This window comes from Lontra canadensis, unplaced genomic scaffold (assembly GCF_010015895.1).
Source record: "Lontra canadensis isolate GAN:19392208 unplaced genomic scaffold, GSC_riverotter_1.0 scaffold20, whole genome shotgun sequence".
NCBI classification, from domain to species: Eukaryota; Metazoa; Chordata; class Mammalia; order Carnivora; family Mustelidae; genus Lontra; species Lontra canadensis.
The window spans coordinates 23,970,308-23,990,967 of record NW_022631014.1 but is presented as its reverse complement, the minus strand read 5'-3'; the positions used below and the strand labels follow the sequence as shown (position 1 = coordinate 23,990,967).

The 20,660-nt window shown below is 39.5% G+C and overlaps 1 protein-coding gene across 4 annotated transcripts in view; it reads left to right on the top strand.

Annotated features, from left to right (window-relative positions):
• Positions 1-20,660, top strand: part of ANO10 (anoctamin 10) — a 215,876-nt gene that overhangs the window by 149,110 nt on the left and 46,106 nt on the right. For 2 of the 4 annotated variants that reach the window (XM_032861384.1, XM_032861381.1), the window contains exons 12-13: positions 16,130-16,246; positions 17,757-17,816. In XM_032861384.1, the coding sequence (XP_032717275.1) occupies positions 16,130-16,246; positions 17,757-17,816 (177 nt within the window). The remainder of the gene's footprint in view (positions 1-16,129; positions 16,247-17,756; positions 17,817-20,660) is intronic. The other 2 variants (XM_032861382.1, XM_032861383.1) reach the window with 1 other exon arrangement.

Here is a 20,660-nt window from a genome sequence, read left to right as displayed (position 1 = left end):
GAAATCAGTCCCTGGGGCAATGCCCTGAAAACCCAGAACATTGGATATATGTTCGACTCTTCTTCTCCTCTCCTGAGGGAGAAGCCATGAGTTGGGTATTGTCTCCCAGTTGTGCTTAGTTGTGCCAGCTTGGAGGAGGAGCTATTGCAGGTGAAATCCAGTGGCTTTTCTTATGTATTTCAAAGTAGCCATTCTTGATTTTGTGCTTTCCTGGAGTACTGCAACTTCTTAACTGGTTTCTGGAGTTCTCATAAAGGCTTTTTGGATGGTATATTGTTGTTAGGTCGATATCTCAGTGGAGGAACAAGGTTTGGGCTTTCCATTTCAGCATCTTTTCGACTTCAGTCTCGCCTCTAAGTCTTTACTAGGAGCCTGGAATGACTGTGGGTGTGGCTTCTCTCTTGGGCCTAGCAGTCCCACACAAAGACTCTCCCAGATGATCACATGCTTTCTTTAAAGGGCAAGTCACTGGCTTTAGTGTAAGAGAACCTTGCGGTAACTCTGTTACAAAGTGGCATAAGAAAGGGCTCCCTGTGGCCCTAGTTTTTCTGAAGGCAGGTTTTTAATACATTCACTTTGGTGAACACTCCCTATCCCAATCCCTTCCTATTGTGGGGCTGAATCTGACATTGGTGTCTTTCTGAGTCTTCTTTGGGAGGACCTGCCTTTATGTCAGGAGATGTGCTATACTTTCTGCCTCATCAGTCCTATATTCAGAATTTCTGACAAATTCTCTTGGTTCCTCTTCTCATTCTTTTTTTTTTTCTTTCTCCTTTCTTTATTTTTTATTTTTATTTAAATTCAGTTAATTAACATATAATGTATTGTTGGTTTCAGAGGTAGAGGTCACTGATTCATCAGTCTTATATAATACCTAGTACTCATTACATCAAGTGCCCTCCTTAATGTCCATTACCCAGTTACCCCAACCCCCCTCCTCTCCAACAACCCTGTTTGTTTCCTATGATTAAGAGTCTCTTATGGTTTGTCTCCCTCTCTGATTTTTGTCTTGTTTTATTTTTTCTTCGCTTCCTCTGTGCTCCTCTGTTTTATTTCTTAAATTCCACAGATGAGTGAGATTGTGTGATAATTGTCTTTCTCTGATTGACTTATTTTGCTTAGCATAGTACCCTATAGTTCCATCCACATCATTGCAAATGCTAAGATTTCATTTTTTATGGCTGAATAGTATTCCATTATATATATATATATATATATATATATATATATATTCATATATATTCATATATATTCCATTTTTATCCACTCATCTGTTGATGGACATCTGGGTGCTTTCCGTAGTTTGGCTATTATGGACCTTGCTGCCATAAACACTGGGATGTAAGTACCTTTGGCTCACTACATTTGTATCTTTGGGATAAATACCCAGTAGTGCAATTGCTGAGTCATAGAATAGCTCTATTTTCAATTTTTTGAGGAAACTCCGTTCTGTTTTCCAGAGTGGTTGCACCAGTTTGCACTCCCACCAATCTTTGCCATCAACTATAGTTTTCTGAGTTGTTAATTTTAGCCATTCTGACTGGTATAAGGTGGTATCTCATTGTGGTTTTGATCTGTATTTCCCTGATGCCGAGTAATGTTGAGCACTTTTCATGTGTCTGTTGGCCATTTGGATGTCTTCTTTGGTGAAGTATCTGTTCATGTCCACTGCCCACTTACTGATTGGATTATTTGTTCTTTGGGTGTTGAGATTGTTAAGTTCTTTATAGATTTTGGACACTAGCCCTTTATCTGATAAAATATTTGCAAATATCTTCTTCCATTCTTTTGTCTTTTGGTTTTGTCAGCTGTTCCCTTTAAGGTAAAAAGTTTTCTATCTTAATGAATTCCCAGTTCATTTTTACCTTTGTTTCCCTTGCCTTTAGAAATGTGTCTAGCAAGAAGTTGCTGCAGCTGAGGTCACAAATGATGCTTGCCTGTGTTCTCCTCTAGGATTTTGATGGATTCCTGTCTCACATTTACATCTTTCATCCATTGTCTGTTTTTGTGTATGGTGTAAAAGAAATGGTCCAGTTTTACTCTTCTGTGTATATACAGCTGTCCAGTATTCCCAACACCATTTGTTGAAGTGACTGTCTTTTTTCCATTGGATATTCTTTCCTGCTTTGTTGAAGACTAGTTGACCACAGAGTTGAGGGTCCATTTCTGGGTTCTCGCTTCTGTTCCATTTACCTTTGTATCTGTTTTTGTGTCAGAACCGTACTGTGTTGATGATTACAGCTTTGTAATAGAGCTTGAAGTCCAGAGTTGTGGGGCCACCAGCTTTGGTTTTCTTTTTCAACATTCCTTTGACTATTCGGGGTCTTTTCTGGTTCCATACAAATGTTAGGATTATTTGTTCTAGCTCTTTGAAAAAAAGTTGACGTATTTTGATAGGAATTGCATTGAATGTGTATATTGCTCTAGGTAGCATAGACACTTCAACAATACTTGTTCTTCCAATCCATGAGCATGGAACATTTTTCCATTCCTTTGTGTCTTCCTCAATTTCTTTCATGAGTGTTCTGTAGTTTTCTGAGTACAGATTCTTTGTCTCTTTGGTTAGGTTTATTCCAAGGTATCCTATGACTTTGCGTGCAGTTCTATATGGGATTGACTCCTTGATTTCTCTTTTTTCTGTCTCATTGTTAATGGATAGAAATGTAACTGATTCCTGTGCATTGATTTTATATCCTGCCACTTTGCTGAATTCCTATATGAGTTCTTGCAAATTTGAGGTGGAATCTTTCAGGTTTTCCACAAAGAGTATTGTGTCATCTGTGAAAAGTGAGAGTTTGACTTCTTCTGTGCTGATCTGGATGACTTTTATTTCTTTTTGTTGTCTGATTGCTGAGGCTAGCATTTCAAGTACTATAGTGAATAGCAGTGGTGATAGTGGACATCCTTGCCATGTTCCTGACCTTAGCGGGAAAACTCTCATTTTTCCCCATTGTGAATGATACTCACTGTGGGTTTTTCATAGATAGCTTTTATGATACTGAGTTATGTTTCCTCTATCCCTATACTGTGGAGAGTTTTAATCAAAAAAAGGAGGCTGTATTTTGTTAAATCTTTTTTCTGAATCTATTGAAAGGATTATATGGTTCTTGTCCTTTCTTTTAATAACTTAGTATATCATATTAATGTACTGCATCACACTGTATTGTATCACATTGATTGATTTGTGGATGTTGAACAACTCTTGCATCCCAGGAATAAATCCCACTTGGTCATGGTGAGTAATCCTTCTAATGTACTGTTGGGTCTTATTGACTAGTATCTTGGTGAGAATTTTGGCATCTGTGTTCATCAGGGATATTGGTCTATAATTCTCCTTTTTGGTGGGGCCTTTGGTTTTTGGAATCAGGGTAATGCTGGCCTCATAAACGAGTTTGGAACTTTTCTTTCCATTTCTATTTTTTGAAACATCTTCAGAAGAATAGGTATTAATTCTTTCAGTGTTTGCTAGAATTCCCCTGGGAAGTCATCTGGCCCTGGACACTTGTTTTTTGGGGGATTTTTTTATTTCCTTACTGGTTATGGGTCTGTTCGTGTTTTCTGTTTCTTCCTGTTTCAGTTTTGGTAGTTTATATGTTTGTAGGAATGCATCCTTTCTTCCAGATTGCCTAATTTTCTGGCTTATATTTGCTCATAATATGTTCTTATAATTGTTCGTATTTCTTCAGTATTGGTTGTGATCTCTCCTCTTTCATTCATGATTTTATTAATTTGGGTCCTATCTCTTTTCTTTTTGCTAAGTCTGACTAGAGGGTTATTAATCTTATTAATTCTTTCAGAGAACCAACTCTCAGTTTCATTGATCTGTTCTACTGTATTTTGGTTTCTATTCATTGATTTCTGCTCTAATATTTATTAATTCTTGTCTCCTGCTTGGTTTAGGCTTTATTTGCTGTTCTTTCTCCAGCTCTTAGGTGTATGGTTAAGTTGTGTATTTGAGACCTTTCTTGTTTCTTGAGAAAAGCTTGCATTGCTATGTACTTCCCTCTTAGGACTGCCTTTTGCTGCATCCCAAAGGTTTTGAACAGTTGTATTTTCTTTTTCATTTTTTTCCATGTATTTTTAAAAGTTTTTCTTTAATTTTCTCATTGGCCCATTCATTCTTTAGTAGGATGCTCTTTTTTTTTTTAAGATTTTATTTATTTATTTGTCAGAGAGAGAGAGACAAATTTATTTATTTGTCAGAGAGCAGGCAGAGGCAGAGAGAGAAGCAGGCTCCCAGCTGGACAAGGAGCCCAATGCGGGACTCGATCCCAGGACCCCAGGATCATGACCCGAGCTGAAGGCAGTAGCTTAACCCACTGAAACCCCCAGGCGCCCCAGTAGGATGCTCTTTAACCTCATTTTTTTTTTTTTTAAGTTCTTTCCTCTTGTGATTGAGTTCCAGTTTCATAGCACTGTGGTCTGAAAATATTCAGGGAATGATCCTAATCTTTTGGTACCAGTTGAGACCTGATTCATGACCTAGTGGGTGGTCTATTCTGGAGAGTGTCACATGGGCACTTGAGAAGAATGTATATTCTGTTGCTTTAGGATGGAATGTTCTGAATACATCTGTGAAGTCCATCTGATCCAATGTGTCATTCAGAGCCCTTGTTTCCTTGTTGAACTTCTGCCTAGATGATCTGTCCATTGCAGTGAGTTGGGGGTGGGGTTGTTAAAGTCCCCTACTACTATTGTATTATTATCAATGTGTTTCTTTAATTTTTTTATTAATTGATTTACAAATTGGCTGCTCCCACATTAGGGACATAAAAACTTAAAACTGTTAGATCTTCTTGTTGGATAGACCTTTTAGTTATGATATAATGTCCTTCCTCATCTCTTATTACAGTATTTAGTTTTAAATCTAATTTGTCTGATATAAGGATTGCTATCCCAGCTTTCTTTTGATATTTATTAGCATGAAAAATGATTTTCCACCCTCTCACTTTAAATCTGGAGTAGTCTTTGGGTCTAAAATGAGTCTCTTGAAGACAGTATACTGATGGGTCTTGCTTTTTTATCCGGTCTGATACCCTGTATCTTTTGATTGGGGCATTTTGCCCATTTAACTACTGAATGATACGAATTTAGTGCCACTGTATTTCCTATAAAGTTCCTGTTTCTATATATGGTTTCTGTTCCTTTCTGGTCTGTGTTACTTTTGGGATCTCTCTCTGCTTAAAGGGTCCCCTTGAGTATTTTTTGCAGGGCTGGTTTAATGGTCACAAATTCATTTAGTTTCTGCTTGTCCTGGAAGGCTTTTATCTCCCTTTATTTTTGAATGACATCCTAGCAGGATAAAGTATTCTTCGCTGCTTATTTTTGTCATTTAGCACTTTGTCATTGTCACTTTGTCACTTATTTTTGTCATTTACATTTTGTCATTGACACATGAATGTATCACGCCAGTCCTTTCTGGCTTGCCAGGTCTGTGTGGATAGGTATGTTGTCAGTCTAATGTTTCTACCATTGTAGGTTACAGGCCTCTTGTCCCAAGCTGCTTTCAGGATTTTCCCTTTGTCTTTGAGATCTGCAAACTTCACTATTAGATGTCAGGGTATTGACCTGTTTTTGTTGATTTTGAGGAGAGTTCTCTGTGCCTCCTGGACTTGCATGCCTGTTTCCTTCTCCAGATTAGGGAAGTTCTCAGCTATAATTTGCTCAAATATACCTTCTGCCCCACCTCCCTTTCCTCTGCTTCTGGTGTTCCAATTATTCTAATATAGTTAGAATGGTATCACTTATCTCTTGAATTCTCCCCTTGTGATTCAGTAGTTGTTTAGCTCTCTTTCTCTGTTTCTTTATTCTCCATCATTTGGTCTTTTATATCACTAATTCTCTCTTCTGACTCATTTATCCTAGCAGTTAGAGTCCTCCATTTTTTATTGCATCTCATTAATAGCCTCTTTGATTTTGACTTGATTGGATTTTAGTTCTTTTATTTCTCTAGTGTCTTCTATGCTTTTTTCAAGCTAGGTAGTATCTTTATAACAATTATTCTCAACTCTAGTTCTTATATCTTATTTATATCCATACTGATTAGGTCCCTGGCAGTCAGTACTGCCTGTTGTTCTCTTTTTGGGGGTGATTTTTTCCATCTTGTCATTCTGTCCAGAGAAGAATAGATGAATGAGAGAACAAAATACTAGAATGGTAACAACAACCCCAGAGAAATATATGCTAAACAAATCAGAAGAAACCTAAAACCAAAAAATATTAAAAATTTTTTAAAAGAGAGAATATAATCAGACAGGTGAACAGAACAGAGCAATACACTGGATCCTGTATTTTTTTGGTATGTTTGTTAGAAAACTAGATCCCAAAATTGTAAAGAAAGAAAAACTTATATGTGTATAAAAATAAAATTAAATATAATGAAAGGATAGAATGTAGCTGTAGAAATGAAAATTAAAAGACAAAAAAAAAAAAAAAACGAATATAAACAGACAGGTGAAAAGAACAGAGCTATACACTATATCCTGAGTGTATTTTGGTCGGTTTGTTAGAAGAAATTACATCTCAAATTTGTAAAGAAAGAAAACTTATATATCTACAAAAATAAAATTAAACACATTGAAAGGATAGAATGTAACTGTAAATATGAAAATTTAAAAAGACTTTGACCAAAAAAAAAAAAGAAGAAAAAAAAAAGAGAGAGAAAATATGATCAGACAGATGAAAAGAATAGAGCCATACACTGAATTCAGGATGAATTTTGGTCTGTTTGTTTGTTAGAGGAAAGTGCATCCCAAAATTGTAAAGAAAAACTTATACACACACACACACACACACAAATAAATACAAGGAAAGGATAGAATGTACATGTAAAAATGAAAGTAAATGATTTTGAAAAAGAATTCATGAAATATATTGGTTAAAAGGGAAAGAGAAAAAGATTAAAATTGAAAGACTAAAGAATTGTGGTGGAAAAAACTGTGTATTCTATATACTATTTTCCTCTAGCTCTGGAGTTTTACAGTTATCTATGATTGGTAAACTTGATCTTGGCTGGATGTTCTTACTGATCTTTTGGGGGAGGGGCCTGTTGCAGTGATTCTCAAATGTCTTTGCCTGAGGCAGAATTGCACTACCCTTGCCAGGGGCCAGGCTAAGTAATCTCCTCGTGTTCAGTCTCGGTAGCTTTTGTTCCATGAACGCTTTCCATAGAGCTCTGGAGGACGGGAATGAAGATGGCGGCCTCCCAATCTCTGGCCCCTGAGCCAAGAGCTCTGGCCCCCCTCTTCAGGGTGCCCTCAAAGAAAAGCAGTCAAATTATTCCTGTCTACCTGGTCTCTCTGTGCATTCCATGCTCACTTAGCCTGTGACCAAGGATTTCTATCTCAGGCACACAACCCTGTTTTGAGTTTCCAAACCCCATAGACTCGTATGGTGTGCTCCCCTACCACTCCTCCCTGGGGTGGAAGGAAGGGCTCTTACTGCAGTTCTGCCACTCTCTGGGCCCCTGCTCAGAGAGCAGTCACCCAACTGTGCTGAGATTCATGGTATATGGCAATCCAGACCTTAGAGCTCGCTGTGTTTGCAGCTGGCTTCCCAGCTCCAGTGCTTGGGAACTCTGCCACACTCAGGAATCCCTTGTCTTTCTGTGACCCCCGAGAATCCTAAAACCACACTGCCCCACCTAGGATTGCACCCTGCTTTGCCACCTGAGCACCTTTCAGGCAGGGACGTCTCTCACCAAGAGCAGATTTCTAAGAGTTATTTTCCCTGTTGTATACTTTTGCTTTCTTTGTCATAAATTAATTGACCATATATGCTTGTGTTTATTTCTGGGCTCTCGATTCTGTTTCATTTATGTCAATACTGTGCTGTTTGAGTGCTATAACTTTGTACTGCAATTTGAAATCAGCAAGTGTAGGATCTCCAGTTTTGTTCTTTCTCAGGATTGTTTTGGCTATTTGAGGTCTTTTGTGGTCCCATGCAAATTTGAGAATTATTCTAGTTCTATGAAAAAAATGTAACTGGAATTTTGATATGGATTGCATTGAATCTGTAGATTGCTTTGGGTAGTATAGACATTTTAATAATAATAATTCTTCCAGTCCATGAGTGCTGAATATCTTTCCATTCATTTCTGTCTTCTTCAGTTTATTAATGTCTTGTAGTTTTTATAGTATAAGGCTTTCACCTCTTTGGCCAAATTTATACCTAGCTATTTTATTCTTTTTGATACAATTGTAAATGAGATTATTTTCTTGATTTTTCTTTCTGATAACTTGTTATCAGAGTACCGAAATGGAACAGATTTTTGTATAATAATTTTTTATCTGAAAATCTATGGAATCCATTTATTTTAGAAGTTTTTTGGTAGCATCTTTAGGGTGTTCTATATATAACATCATGTCATCTGCAAATAGTGACAGTTTTATTTCTTCCTTTCTAATTTATATGCCTTTTGTTTCTTTTCCTTGACTAATTGCTTCCTAGGACTTCTAGTACGTACTGTGTTGAATAAAAGTAGGAATAGTGGTCGTTCTTGCCTTTGTTCCTGATCTTAGAGGAAAACCTTTCAGCTTTTCACCATTGAGTATGATGTCAGCTGTGGGTTTGTTATCTATGGCCTTTATTATGTTGAGGTACATGTCCTTTATACCCACTTTGTTGAGAGTTTTTGTCATAAGTTGATGTTGAATTTTGTCAAATGCTTTTTTTACTGCATTATCATTCAATTTGTTAATGTAGTGCTGATTTATTTGCAATTGTTGAATCATCCTTTCATCACTGGAATAATTCCCACTTGATCATGGTATGATCCTTTTAATGTGTCTTAAATTCAGTTTGCTAATATTTTGTTGGTGGGGGAGTTTGCATCTATTTTTATCCCCATCTCATAATTTTCTTTTTCTGTGATGTCCTTGTCTGGTTTTGGGAGCAAGGTTATGCTGGCCTCATAAAATGAGGAGAGCTTTCCATATTCTTCAATGTTTTGGAAGAGTTTGAGAAGGATAGGTATTAAATCTTATGTGAATGTTTGGTAGAATTCAGTAATAAAGCCATTTGATCCTGGACTTTCATTTGTTGGGAGCTATTGATTACTGATTCAGTTTCTTAATAATCAGCCTGTTCCAATTTTCTATTTCTTCATGATTCAGTCTGGATGATTTTCTGTTTCTAAGAATTTATCCATTTCTTCTAGGTTGTCCGATTTGTTGGCCTGTCATTGTGCCTAGTAGTTTGTTATGATCCTTTGTATTTCTATGGCATCAGTAACTTGTATTCCATTTCTGATTTTTTTTATTTGAGCCCTCTCTTTTTTTCTTGATGAGTCTAAAGATGTGTTAATGTTGTTTATCTTTTCAAGGAATTTGCTCTTAGTTTGATTGATCCTTTTCTATTTTTAGTCTCTATTTCATTTATTTCCACTCCGATCTTTATTATTTCTTTTCTTCTACCAACTTTGGGCTTTATTTATTCTTTTTTTCCCCCTAGTTCCTTTAGGGTTTAAAGTTAAATGGTTAATTTGAATTTCTCTTATTTCTTTGATAAGAGAACTTCCCTCTTAGAAGTTGTTTTTGCTGGAACCCATAGATTTTGGTATGTTGTATTTCTGTTTGTCTGAGGTTTGCTTCTTAAGAGCCTAATTCCATATTTTTTTTCAATCTTGGATCTATTAATCATTTCTTGTTAATTGGCATTTGGCATGTAATTTGGTAATCAGCTGAGGATGCTCTTTTGGAATTTCTTTTATTCAGTGGTGGCTGGACTCTGAATGGAAAGAGGTACCATGGCCAACATTCCACTGTGGAGATCAAATGATCTTTTCAGAATTCTAAGAACTATCTCTAATTTGCATTTTGTATTTCATAAGAGACAGGGTTGGTGACATGCTGCTACAAACACAGCTGCTACTGTTGATTGTGTCATAGTTTCCAGTTTTTGTAAAATAAAAAGGTTCTGCTCACAGACTGTGCACCTGCCACAAGACTCCCAAGAGCTTGACCTCCTGGGGTGACCAGAGGTGCATGGCACCAGTGGCTGGGTAGGCAGTACTGTGTTTCTGGGAAATGCTTAGCTCCAGATGCTCCTTTACTTTGGCTTGTCCTTTTCTTCTTTCCTGACTAATACAGCCTATAATCATTACTTGAAGCATGTTGTTATGGGGAGCCAACTTCTTTGTATTTACTACTTTTAAAATTCTGCCCATTTTCCCACCAACCCCCAACTGTTTCTTTTCTTCTTTGCTTTGTTTAGGATACAATTTTGTGAGTTTTACTTTAAAAGAAGATTGTCAATGAAGAAAGAATGACAATCATGGCCACAAAATGTCTTCTTTTTTCACAGGCTATGAAAAGCCAACCAAAGTATTCATTTTTTAATATGTTTTTCTTCAAATCTGAATAGATTCACATTTTGTCTTAGGTTTGCTTTTATTTATGAAAACAAGTAGAAATAGCTAAAATGCCTTTTGCGATTTTTTTTTTCTCAGTTCAGTTAGCATAAAGCAGTTCCCAGCCTTGAAACAGATTTGCTGTAGGGAATATATAAACAACATTTTAAAGGTTGATTTTTTTTTTTTTGAAACATGGTGCTATAACTGTTATTTAGGTTTCCAGGCTAGCCTACAAAAGCTTACTTAATCCATCAACTTGAACTCTGGATCCTGGGTACAAGAAACCAGTGAAGAGACTGCAACGGTGGCTGGATGTCTAATTTATCCTTTCCTGAGCATTAAGATAGTGTTAGTTCCATTCTGATTCTATTTACTCCTCTTCCTCAAAGCCAGTATCCCACTGCTGAAGCTACTATGGCATCCCCCTACTTCTGAGCACTCAAGAGGATTGGGGGTGGGTGGAGGACAGAGTTTGCTAGCACTGGCTAATTAAACTTACTGACAGTTACCTGTGAATGGCAGTGCTCCTTCACCCTCCCAGGGATATGTCAAACCAGATAAGCCTGTAATTGGTGGAACTTCTGGAGTGCTGCAAAGTGGGGCAGGGTGAGGGCTGGATCAGTGTGACAAGGTTTGAGGAGGGAAGGAAGTGGTAAAAGAAGGCCAGCATCTAGGTAGCCTGGCTGTGTGTAAATGCTCTCCTACATATTTGCAGAAGGAATGAGTACAAAGTGATGACCTTCACCAGCTGCTTGTCATCTTGGACCCCAGATTAAAAAACCAGACTCCCTGGGCTGCAGGTTTTCTGGTTTGGGTCTGTCTCCTGGGCATATGGGCAGTTATAGTGAAGGGGGGTTAGGAGCTTTAGCATATGTAATTCCTTTAGGTGAGTGTCAGTTCACAACCCTCCCAAGAGCTTCCTGGGTGAAATCTGAGCTGACCCCTGAGTGTGGAGGGCAGGAAGAGATGGAAGAAAGAGGTCAGCCTCTCCAAGTGGGAAGATGACAGTTAAATAGCAAAGGGAACTTACTTATGAGGCTTGTCTTGGGCAGTAGCAAGATGAGTAGATCCTTGCACCTCCTCGCCACATCTAAAAAGTTTTTATGAACTTTTATCAATAGAGGCCCTTGCTGGGTTTGGTCAACTGTACCATCAACTGTACCGTTCTCAACAGCACCTCACCATCTCAAGCTGATGTCCTTACAGCAGCTTCTGGGAGTGGGAGGGGCAAGCTCACTCCCACATTCCAAGGACAGGGGAGGAAGTGAGCAGCCCCCAGCCATCTAGGTCCAGCTCACGGGTTCACTAGTGGTCATGTCTTCTCCCTGACCTTCCCCAGCTGTGAGGAACACTTGCATTCTTTTTGACTGAAGTGGGTTTTTCCCCCATATAAAAGCAATGCACAATGTGCAGCCCTATGTTTGTAGCAGCATTGCTTACAATAGCCAAGATATGGGGGGAGCCCAAGTGTCCAGCGATTGATGAATGGATAAGAAGATGAGCTGTGTATGTATGTGTGTATATGTGTATGTGTATATATATACCTATATATACACATACAAATGGAACATTATTCAGCTGTAAAAAAAGAATGAAATCTTGCCATTTGCAACAACACATATAGAACTATAGAGTATAATGCTAAGCGAAATAAGTCCGAGAAAGACAAAGACCATATGGTTTCACTCATATGTGGAACTGAAGAAACAAAACAAATGAGCAAAAGTGAAAAAAAAGACAAACCAAGAAATGGACTCTTTAACGATAGAGAACAAACTGATGGCTACCAGAGGGAAGGTGAGGGGGCATGAGCTAAATAAGTGATGGGGATTAAGGAGCACAGTTGCTGTGATGAGCACAGGGTGATGTATGGAGGTGCTGAATCACTGTATTGTACACCTGAAACTAATACTACACTGTATGTTAACTAACTGGAATTAAAGTAAAAACCAAAAAAAAATGTAGAAAAGGAAAAAAGAAGTAATGCATGTTATCAGAGACTAAAGATAAAGAGATTGCCCATATTGCCAACCATCCAAAGAAAACTATTGCCAAGATGTTGATATATCTTCTTCTAATCTGGTTAATAATATTGGCATTTTTGTTTTGCTCTTCAAGGCACTTTTTTTTCTTCTGTTGAAGATTATGAGGATCTGTTTTGAGGAAAGGATACATAGTGATGGTTTAAGATGAGGTCTGTAAAAGAAAAATGAGAACACTATGGGATGGTCACCTGTCCTTCCTCATTTTAAGTATGAATTGCCAATTCTGAACAATAAATTTCTTCTAGAGTTCTTCTCTTCTTTAAAATGAGTGCCCCCAGTGCCTTTGTTTCCCTGAGTCAGCTCTCCCTCTTCAGTGTGACAAGCCCTGCTTTCTCCATTCTTGCTTCCCAGGCTTGGCTCACCTTTGTCTTGCTTCTGTGACCTCCACTCACCTGAAACCACTCCCACCAGAGCCACCAAAGGCCTCCTGGTGGTTAAAAAACCAAAGATTGCTCCCCAGCCTCCATGTACATGACCTACCAGTGCCCACTTGACTGGCTTCTTTCTCTCTGCTTTGTTCCTGTAACCCCACAAGCTCCCCGATTTCTGCTGCTTCTCAAGCTACTTTTCAGACCTTTCCCTCTGCTCATCACACCTGATACGTTCCTCCAGTTCCATCCTGTGCCGACTTCTTACCTCGTCTCATCTTTTCTCCCTCACTGTGCATCCCTGCAGATCTCAGCCATTCCCATGGCATTATGTGCCTCTTATGCATATGCCCTAGCAACTCCCAGGTGTTTGCCTCCAGCCCTGTCATGAACTTGAGACCCCTCTGCCCCACTGCCTGCTGAGCATCTCTACCCAGATATCCCACAGTCCCCTGAAAGTGCATAGGCTGTGCAGACCCTTCCCTCCAAGCCTGCTTCTCATCCTGCACACGTCATGATGGAGGAGCCGTGGAAGCCTGTCTGGTCCTCTGCTGGTGAGCCCTCCATTCAGACCTGGAGGTTCTGTCCCATTACTCTTGCACACACTGGCTCACCCCGATTACCTGCCTGTACTGCTGAACACTCCACACTGGTCTGCTATCCGCGCCACAAATGGAGACCTCCAAGCCCGTCATTCCTGTGTCGGCATCTTCAGTGCCTCCTCACTCCTCACTCAGCTCCTGTGTCTTCCAGTATCTGAGTGCCTCCATGTCCCCTCTCTCCTCAACCCCACTGCCCCTCTGTGTGTTGGTTTCCTCTCTGGGAACACTCCTCCCCTCTCCTAGCCAACTCCTCATCCTGTATGTCTCTGCAAACATACTTCCCTCTCCAAACTGCTAAAAACCCAGGTAACTGCCAGTTTGTAGGCTCTTTGTCCTGTGTATACTGGGTGGGACCACTCATGCGTGGCATTAGGGGATGGCCCATAATTACTCGTCTCCTCCTCTAGACTGTGTGCCGGGACATCATCTCCTTCCCTGTAGAGTCCTCCAACACGTGACCCATGTCTAGCACACTAGTCACTAATATACGTGAAAGGAGGGACACAGTACTGCTTCCCTCTGGCTTTGTGGTGCTGGTAGTAAGCTAAGGAGTATTCAGCTGTGTGCGTTGTGTGGAACTCTTCAAGAAACATAACCCTGGAAGTGTTCAGTAGGAAGTTAAAAGCTTAAAATAAGCAGGTCTATTAGGAACCTATTTGCAAATACAGCTCAAAAGAAATTGATCTGTCTACATATGGGCCTTTAAAAACATTTAACATAAAATTATTTCAGGAAAACAAACTACAGAACTACTCATAACTTACCAGGTTATGGTATGTTATGGTAACTACTCATAACTTACCAGGATTTCCAAACTACTCAGAACTTACTGCTATGTAAGTGTTCTAACCATATTAAAATGACTTCCTATATCAACTGATATTGTTTAATAAATACCAACATTTTTAATTCTTGAGGGTTATGGACATTTTGTATGGCACCTGTGAGCACTGAGGTCTGTGGCAGCCTTGCTCGGTTGCCCAGTAACCAGTCCTGGTTCCCAAAGGAGAGTTGACACATCTTATAGGAACCTTGTTTCCAAGGGAAGACCTTGGCAAGGTCTTTTTTTTTCCACTGGTTCCCTCCAGGACTCCAAAGAAGAGAAAATGGGTACAGATTTCTAGGAGAGATGGAAAGGGGCCAGTGACTGTCTCATGATGGGGTTCTAGCAGTTTGAGGACATGCCTTTCCTGGAAAATGTGGAAGATTTCATCGGCTCATTTGTTTATTTCTTGTCTAGTATTTCTACTGAAGAGGTTAAGTCTTATATAAAATTATGTGTCAGTGCTCCAATGGAATGAAATAATGACACAGTATACCTTTTTTGAATTATTTATTTGTTCTTTGTAGATTTTATCCAGGTTCCTGTTAATTTAATTCAATTAGTTCAGACTTACAACAGATGATGTCACCTGATCCGTGCTGTGTTATCTACTAGTTTTCACACTGTAGATACTTAATCAGCACCTTGCAGGTGTCCTCTGGGGTCCCAGTAGTCACACTCTGGTGAAGACTCCCTGGCCCTGATCCAGTCCACATCTCCTGTTAATACCAGGAACACCTGGCCTGCCCTGGGGCTCTGCCCATTTCCAGGTCTTTGGATTGAATTATTGCTTGTTCTGGCATGATGCTGATTTCCTTCATTATTTCATGCCTCTCCCAGTAGATATCCACATGGTATTCATCCTTCATCCTCCTTTTGAAAATATCACAGTAAGGGGTTCATCTGATTTTTTTAAGCTGTCCTCTTTTTCTGTCAGCAATTCAATGCAGCATTTCTTAGAGGCTGCTCCATTTCCTTCGCTGATTTTCAAAATGCCTTTTAATCATTTCTTACCTTTAAAAATCATTTCACAGCTTTTCATATTTAGTAATTCATGCTGTCATCAAAGAGGCAACTTTATTCTTTTCATCATTCAGACTTCTGTGGGTGTTGATCCTGGATCACAAGATGATACTAGAATTGTAGAATCGTCCATAGGTCGAGGCCATGCATCTGAAGAGCAGGCTTACCAATGGAAACAATCCTGTTTGTTTATTCTGTTCTGCAGAGAAAAAGGCATAATTATAAACCTCATATCATTATGGTATGAAAAACCCCAAATAATTTTGGTGGAGAAGGGTTCTAAGCTTCCCGTGTTATAATGGATACACTCTATGTTTCTGTGTACCTGCCCTACCATATAGATGGAGTCAGCAGCATAAAGTAGTACATTGCAACCAATCAATTTATCAATATTTATTGATTATCATTTCATGAAAGAAATAGTAGCAGATACTTGTGGGGGTGCAGAGGATTCAAGGCACCTGATGTTTAAGGCACCGTATGTTTCACATAATAGCTTGAAGCACAGCACAGGGAAGATGTTATTGGGCAAAGAATAGAGGGAATCTGCCAGTGTTGTATGCTAACATACACTGGGAAGGTGGACACAGGTAGAAAAAACACATTTTGTGAAAGACTTCTCAGAGTAAATTTCATTTTTCTATAAAACACTGAAAATAATGTATGGTATCAATTTGGGTGAATAACCAATTTTAGAAGAATAAAGCAAATAAGACAGTAGTTATTGAGTGGGCCACAGTGGTGGGGTGGGTTAAATAGAACTCTTGGGCCTGGTTTATCTCTGATAAAGGACAGGCCAGTCATAAGAAATTAATAAGACTAATGAGAAGAATCACAGATTGCTTAGGTCCCTTGTTGTCTAATTGCACACCGTAGCCTAGTGTGGCATGTCAACATGTACTCTTTCTTGTTTTCAGCATGCACTCCTGGCTTTAAAGTTCATACTTGCATTTGCCATACCTGATAAACCACGGCATATCCAGATGAAACTGACCAGACTGGAGTTCGAGTCTTTGGAGGCACTCAAGCGGCAGGTAAGGGCAACTGTGCTGAAAATCAGTGTATGTCTTTAGCAAATGCCAGGGGCTGTAATTTAGAGAGCTCACTCTCAGTATTTCCTTCAGCCTTGAAGTTACCAGCGTAAATAAATACAGAAGCCGCCAGTTTAGATGGCATAACAAAACCAAAATCGTAATAATATGAGCAACAAATAGTTGAAAGAACTAAACTAAGCAAAACAAAAATATCTGAGCAATGTTAAAGAACAGAGCTAGCTTTCAGTAGAAGAACAAGGCCAGGATTTCCAAGAATTATCCTGGTGCAGCTCCGACAGTTTCTAAGTCTGCCTTCCACAGAAACATGAAGCAAGAAGTGAGTAAATAGAATCTCGCATAATATCTTGCAGAGAATGAGGGAGAACAAGAAAGTGTGGGCAAAAGCAGCAAAAATGCCATCAAAGTAGAAACTTCGTCCAGGGATTTCCACATTATACCAGAGGCGAAGCTGGAGGTCTTCATTTTGACTTTCTACTCGTAGCAGAATGTGAGCAGGAAGATAGAGACTTCTCCATGCCCAGAGCTAGTTCTCTCTAGTGAGAGATATATAGGAACTAAACCAATGAGAAAATTAGTAAGGCACTTATCATCTGAGAGGCAAGCTGTGGGTCCAGGACATGGCTTTTTTTTTTTTTTTTTAAGATTTTATTTATTTATTTGAGAGAGAGACAGTGAGAGAGAGCATGAGCAAGGAGAAGATCAGAGGGATAAGCAGACTCCCCGTGGAGCTGGGAGCCCGATGCGGGACTCGATCCCAGGACTCCGGGATCATGACCTGAGCCGAAGGCAGTCGTCCAACCAACTGAGCCACCCAGGCGTCCCCAGGACATGGCTTCTGACCCTCACAGTCCATTAGGCTTCCAAACCGCCTTGTACAGAAATATTTCCTTTGATGTTTGGGGAGCTGGGAGGAAAAAAATTGCAAAGAGGACCCCTCCCCAAACTGACCCTCTGATAGAAGCAAGGGCTCCAGGACAGTGCACAAGATGGGAGGCCCCACACTGGAGCAGAATGTGCCCCTGATTAGGCAGGGTGTCCCCCGGATAAGACTTGTGATAAGAGTATAGAGAAGGAGAAGTGCAGGTCCACCAGCGGGGTGCAGCAGCAGAGAAGGCTAGATGACTATGTTTCAGTTTCTAAGTTGTGGGGCAAGTTCACCTAGCCAGTGTGTCTGTGTCTTACATCAGAGCACAAGCAGCATCATGCTCCACAGTGAGTCACCAGAAGCATTCCCAGCAATGTCAGGAAGCCCATTACCACTGCTGGTACTTTCCATGGTGCTGGGGCTGCTGACCAATGCACTTCTACAGGAGGAAAAGTGAGAAGGTCAAGTAACCTGCAGGAAGCAAAACTCCTTGAAAATTAGAAGATTATAAATCTAAAAATCACTAGATACATTATTGGACACAATAGGAAAATATGGTAAGGAGATAGGTTACGAGGTTTGTCTAAAATTGTTTCCTTTTGTTTGTTTGTTTCCCTTTAATAGCCATCTGAAAATATTATTGAAGAAAAGGCCCCATTTGCCAAAGAAGCCAAAAGAGAAAACGTGTGTAGTAATTTATAAAAATAGTATTGATAATCTATATGAAGAATATTTTTTAAACTCTGCTGGGACCAAAAGATTCAGTCTTGTGAAAATGTGATGCTAATTCAAATATATAGGAATAAGCATTTGAGAACAGCAAAGAGATTTCTGAAAAAGAAGAGAAATGAGTTCTTTAGCTCTGCCAGATATTAAAATGTATTCTGAATAATATAATAGAGTAATTAAATACATTTTGAATTAGGGAAGAAATAGATCAGTGGAATAGAGCAGAGAGCCTGTAAATGGACCAAAATAAAACTGGGACTTTAGTTTATGGTAAAATTAACATTCTGTGGTAGTGGGGAAAAAGGAGGGTTGTTTGTTACATGGTCTGATGACAATTTTGGGAAAATTACTACATTTCATTTTACCTCATTCCTTACATACCTCTTGCCACCACGCTTCTGCAAAATTCAGACAGGTAAGAGATACAAAAAGTATGGGAATTTAAAACTTCTGTATAACCAAAAAAAACCTCAAAAGATAAATTGGACATAGTGGGGAAATATCTGCAACATATGAAAAATGGTTAACATCTTTAATTCAAGTAGCATTTTGATAAATTCATACAAAAAGACAACCAGTAATCAAAGCATAACCTAAGAAGAGGTGCTCGGCCTCACTCACAATTAAAGAAATTTAAGTTCAAACAACAGGGAAACGTGACATTTTACTCACGCTGTCGGCAAACGCTGGTTGATGACCTGTTCTTGCCCGGTGTGAAGTAGTGGACACTTTTCTATACTTGACAGAAGTGTAAATTGGCTCAGGCTTTCTAGAATGCAATTGAATCAAAATTTAGATTACCCTCTAACCAGAATGACTCTTGCTAGGGTAATGGTAATAACTGCAAAGTGGGCCAAAATAATGTTGTCAAAGCATTTCTATTAGCAAGAACCCAGACGCAGCTAAACTGAGTAGGAGACAGTTTAAGACAATTATAGTAAGATAATGGTTCCACAGAACCTTGTTTTTAAAACTCCGTGCTGGGGTGTGTGTTGTGTGTATGTGCATGCACGTGCATGCGTGAGTGTGTGTTTGCTATTTTAGCAAGTAGAGAAAGCAAGGTACAGAACAAGTTTGAGTTAAATTTTGAAGAAGGGAAGGAAGGGACAAGAAATGGGTGAATGCGAACATGTCCTTTGTTTTTCCTAGAAGGGCTTCCAGGAAACCTGGTACATAGCTGCCTTTGAGGGAAAATTAAGATATCTCTGGGCGCCTGGGTGGCTAAGTCAGTTAAATGTCTGCCTTCAGCTCAGGTCATGATCTCAGGGTTCTGGGATCGAGCTCTGCATCAGGCTCCCTGCTCAGGGGGGAATTTGCTTCTCCCTCTGCCCCTCCCCACCATTTGTGTTCTTTTTGCTCTGTCTCTCAAATAAATAACATCTTAAAAAAAAAAAAAAATGAAGGTAACCGTTTTCACATACAGCTTGGATTTTCTGACCAGGCACGTGTACTACTTGTTGAAGGACAACAGGAATTCTTTGGGTGGAGGGTGATTTGCCATTTGTTATCTGTATGTTTTCTGCATTTAAAACACTCCTATAAGTAAATGAGAAATAAAGTCCTCCCTCATGTTGGTGGTTTGAATAATTCCTTAAATTCCCTAATGCCATTTTCAGATACACCTGAATGCATCTTTGAAACACTGTTCCTCCTCCTTCCTTATTCTTTTTACAAACATTCATATGCTTTGGTTATTTTCTTAGAAAAAAATTTAAACATCAGGTGAAATTTTTGGAGTAAAATTTATTTTCATATAATATGTATTTTAGGGGCGCCTGGGTGGCTCAGTGGGTTAAAGCCTCTGCCTTCGGCTCAGGTCATGATCCCAGGGTCCTGGGATCGAGCCCCACATCGGGCTCTCTGCTCAGCAGGGAGCCTGCTTCCCCCTCTCTCTCTGCCTTCCTCTCTAACTTCTTGTGATCTCTGTCTGTCAAATAAATAAATAAAATCTTTAAAAAAATATGTATTTTACGCACAAGGTTTGCAGGCACGAATTGAATGTGGAAACCTAGAATCAATGTGAGGCAAAGTGGGATTGGTCCTCAGTGAACCTCAGTTGGGGTCAGGATCAGGATGAGACCAAGGCTGAGGGCAGACCAACCTGAATCTGGAGCCCCACTCAGTATTTCAGAGTACTTGTTCAGCCCCCATTTAAAGGAGAGGCTGGGGGTGGGGGTAGAGCATAGTCCCTCCCCATAGCCTAGTTCCTTAAACTTGTGAGGAGTCTGTGGGCACAGACAATTATGAGAGCCTCAATATTCAGATCCCCAATTTATGTGCGTCCTCTTTTTTCTAAAATGTCCTTGTAGGCGGCCTGAGTACCCTGTGGTTCCTCTGGGCTGTCCTGGGCCACACTGCCTCTCTGCCTACAGTTGTTACCCCTGCTTAATAGAAGAAGGCACCCCTCACTGCCTTGAACCCTGCTCTGTGCCTTGACCCCAGGGTGAAAGGCTCGAAGCTGAGAGAGAGCCTTATAACATGGAGGTGTCCGGGGCTAAACGTCCATAAAGACATCACAGTCTTCCGCCTGCCAGAAGACTGCACCTTTAAAAGGTGCATTTTGAAAATGTATCCAGGAATTTATGTCTAATAATTGCTTATCAATATGTATATTATATTTGTGTAATTTTTATCATTTATGCCCAGTCGTAACTATAATGACCAGTTGGTCCAGAAGAAAATTGTAAACACTTATAGTGAGACTTAGAGTCACGGGAAATTTTTTAAACTTTTAAATTTCCATTTATGAGCATATTAGTGAAGTAAAGTATGATAGTAATTGATACTTCCAAGCAAAAA